At 31.4% G+C, this 1,820-nt stretch overlaps 1 protein-coding gene across 2 annotated transcripts in view; it reads right to left on the bottom strand.

The window, feature by feature from the left end:
• The window catches only part of PYROXD1 (pyridine nucleotide-disulphide oxidoreductase domain 1), a 30,559-nt gene that overhangs the window by 16,043 nt on the left and 12,696 nt on the right, over window positions 1-1,820 (bottom strand). For both annotated transcript variants that reach the window (XM_017522953.1, XM_037736488.1), the window contains one exon: window positions 192-265. In XM_017522953.1, the coding sequence (XP_017378442.1) occupies window positions 192-265 (74 nt within the window). The remainder of the gene's footprint in view (window positions 1-191; window positions 266-1,820) is intronic.

Raw genomic sequence — 1,820 nt, 5'->3', positions numbered from 1 at the left:
AAAAAAAAAAAAAAATCGTGGATTTTTCCCCTTGAAAACATATGAAAATTATATCTATCTTTGATTTTCAGAAAAAAAAATCATTTCCTAGTCTGCTAACAATCACATGAATCACAAAGCAATTGCTAAATTTAAAAACAAGCTATTTTAAAACAATTTAAATGTTATCATATTTAAAAATGTATACTTACGCTAACTCAAGTGCAATACCACCGTTCCCTATGATCATTATTCTTTTAGCTTTAGTAAGCTGTTTCTGAAATTCCTATATTGAAAAGAAAATAATGAGGTAATATTTTGTAATAGTGGGTAAGATCTGAAATAAGAGGCTTCAATGGTAATATTCTAAAAATGTAAATATTTTATTAAATTTATAAAGGAAAAAAGATGAAATCTCACTTTCCCACTCTACCAGGGTACATCCTCCCAATTAATATTACAAAAGTTCCCCTTTATGCTTTATCCCAAGCTGCCTTTATAGCTGTGCCTCTCCTGATTTTCCTTTCCTTTTAGGTCATTACAATTAAAGTACTTCAGAATTTCAGCAGGAGGCAGTATTAACTTACCACATTCCCAACTATTTGACCAATCAATTATTCTTTCTTTTCACCTAGACACTCAGTTTCCCCAGAGTTACTCAACACTTAAAACTTTTAGGAATGAGAAGCTCAGCAGCATAGTGGTTAAGAGCAGACTCTGGAAGCACTGGCTTAAGCAATTACTAACTGAATAACTTTGGGCAAGTTGCTTACCCCATCTGCACCTCAGGTCCTTCAACTAGAAGTGGAAATGATAAGTGACTATATATACTGATGTTTCTGTAAGTATTATGTGAAATGATACAAACAAAACTGGTAGGAGTAGCAGGCACACAATAATGTCACACTTTTACTGAAAAAAATGTTATTAACATTCTAAGACAGCTAAATTGATGCCTCCACCCCCAAGAAAAAAGGTCACAATGAGCTTGGAGAAGCCAATGGTAATTCTTCAGGCACTTTCAAAAGTATAGAATAGTCTCATTGCTTCAGAATGACATCTGAACAGAAAAATTCCCCCTGCTACTAAGTTTCTATTAAATGTCTATTAAATTTATCTCCAAACTTATAATATTCACTGAAGTTGACTTTTTAAAAATTCTCCAAAAAAAAAAAAAAAAAAACCAGCCAGTTTATTTTAGTTTGTCCTTCTTTGAAGATACTGCAATTTAAGAAAGATCTGTAAGAGCACTGGACCTAGAGGTGAAAAGCACAAGCTTAAATTGTGTATCTGATAAACTTAATATCTAAATTATATAGATACATACTTAATCTCTCAACCTCAGTTTCCTGTTTGTAAAGTGGGAGTAATAATCATCACACAGGATTATCATGAGGATTCAATGAGTCCATGTATGTAGAAGACCTAGCTGAAACATTTATGAGCTCAATCTCTGATAATATGAACTTAAATTGTTTACAAGAAGATAATCAAGTTCATTTAATTTCCTCTAAATTCCTAATTATTTAATTAAGAGGCTGAAAGAAAACATTATTAATTTTTCAGAATATAAAATATTATACTGATGCAAAATCATCATGTCATGAGACAGAACAACAAGCTTGAGGTTAGACACAAAATTGTGAAACCAGGAAGAGCTTCTTGGCAATAAGCGTTAATAAGCCCTGAATTAAATTACCAAAAGAAATTATATAATGTTCCAAATACAGAAGATTCACCTTATTGAGATAGTTTACCTAGGGCAGAATAATAAGTGACTTTTTCTGTTCTATGATTCTATCATGATTTTGTACCACAAAGATCTTTTGAATACTGTTTTT

This window comes from Cebus imitator, unplaced genomic scaffold (genome assembly GCF_001604975.1).
Source record: "Cebus imitator isolate Cc_AM_T3 unplaced genomic scaffold, Cebus_imitator-1.0 Scaffold25, whole genome shotgun sequence".
Taxonomy (NCBI): Eukaryota; Metazoa; Chordata; class Mammalia; order Primates; family Cebidae; genus Cebus; species Cebus imitator.
Note: the sequence above shows the minus strand (reverse complement) of the source record. Positions and strands in the feature narration are given on the sequence as shown.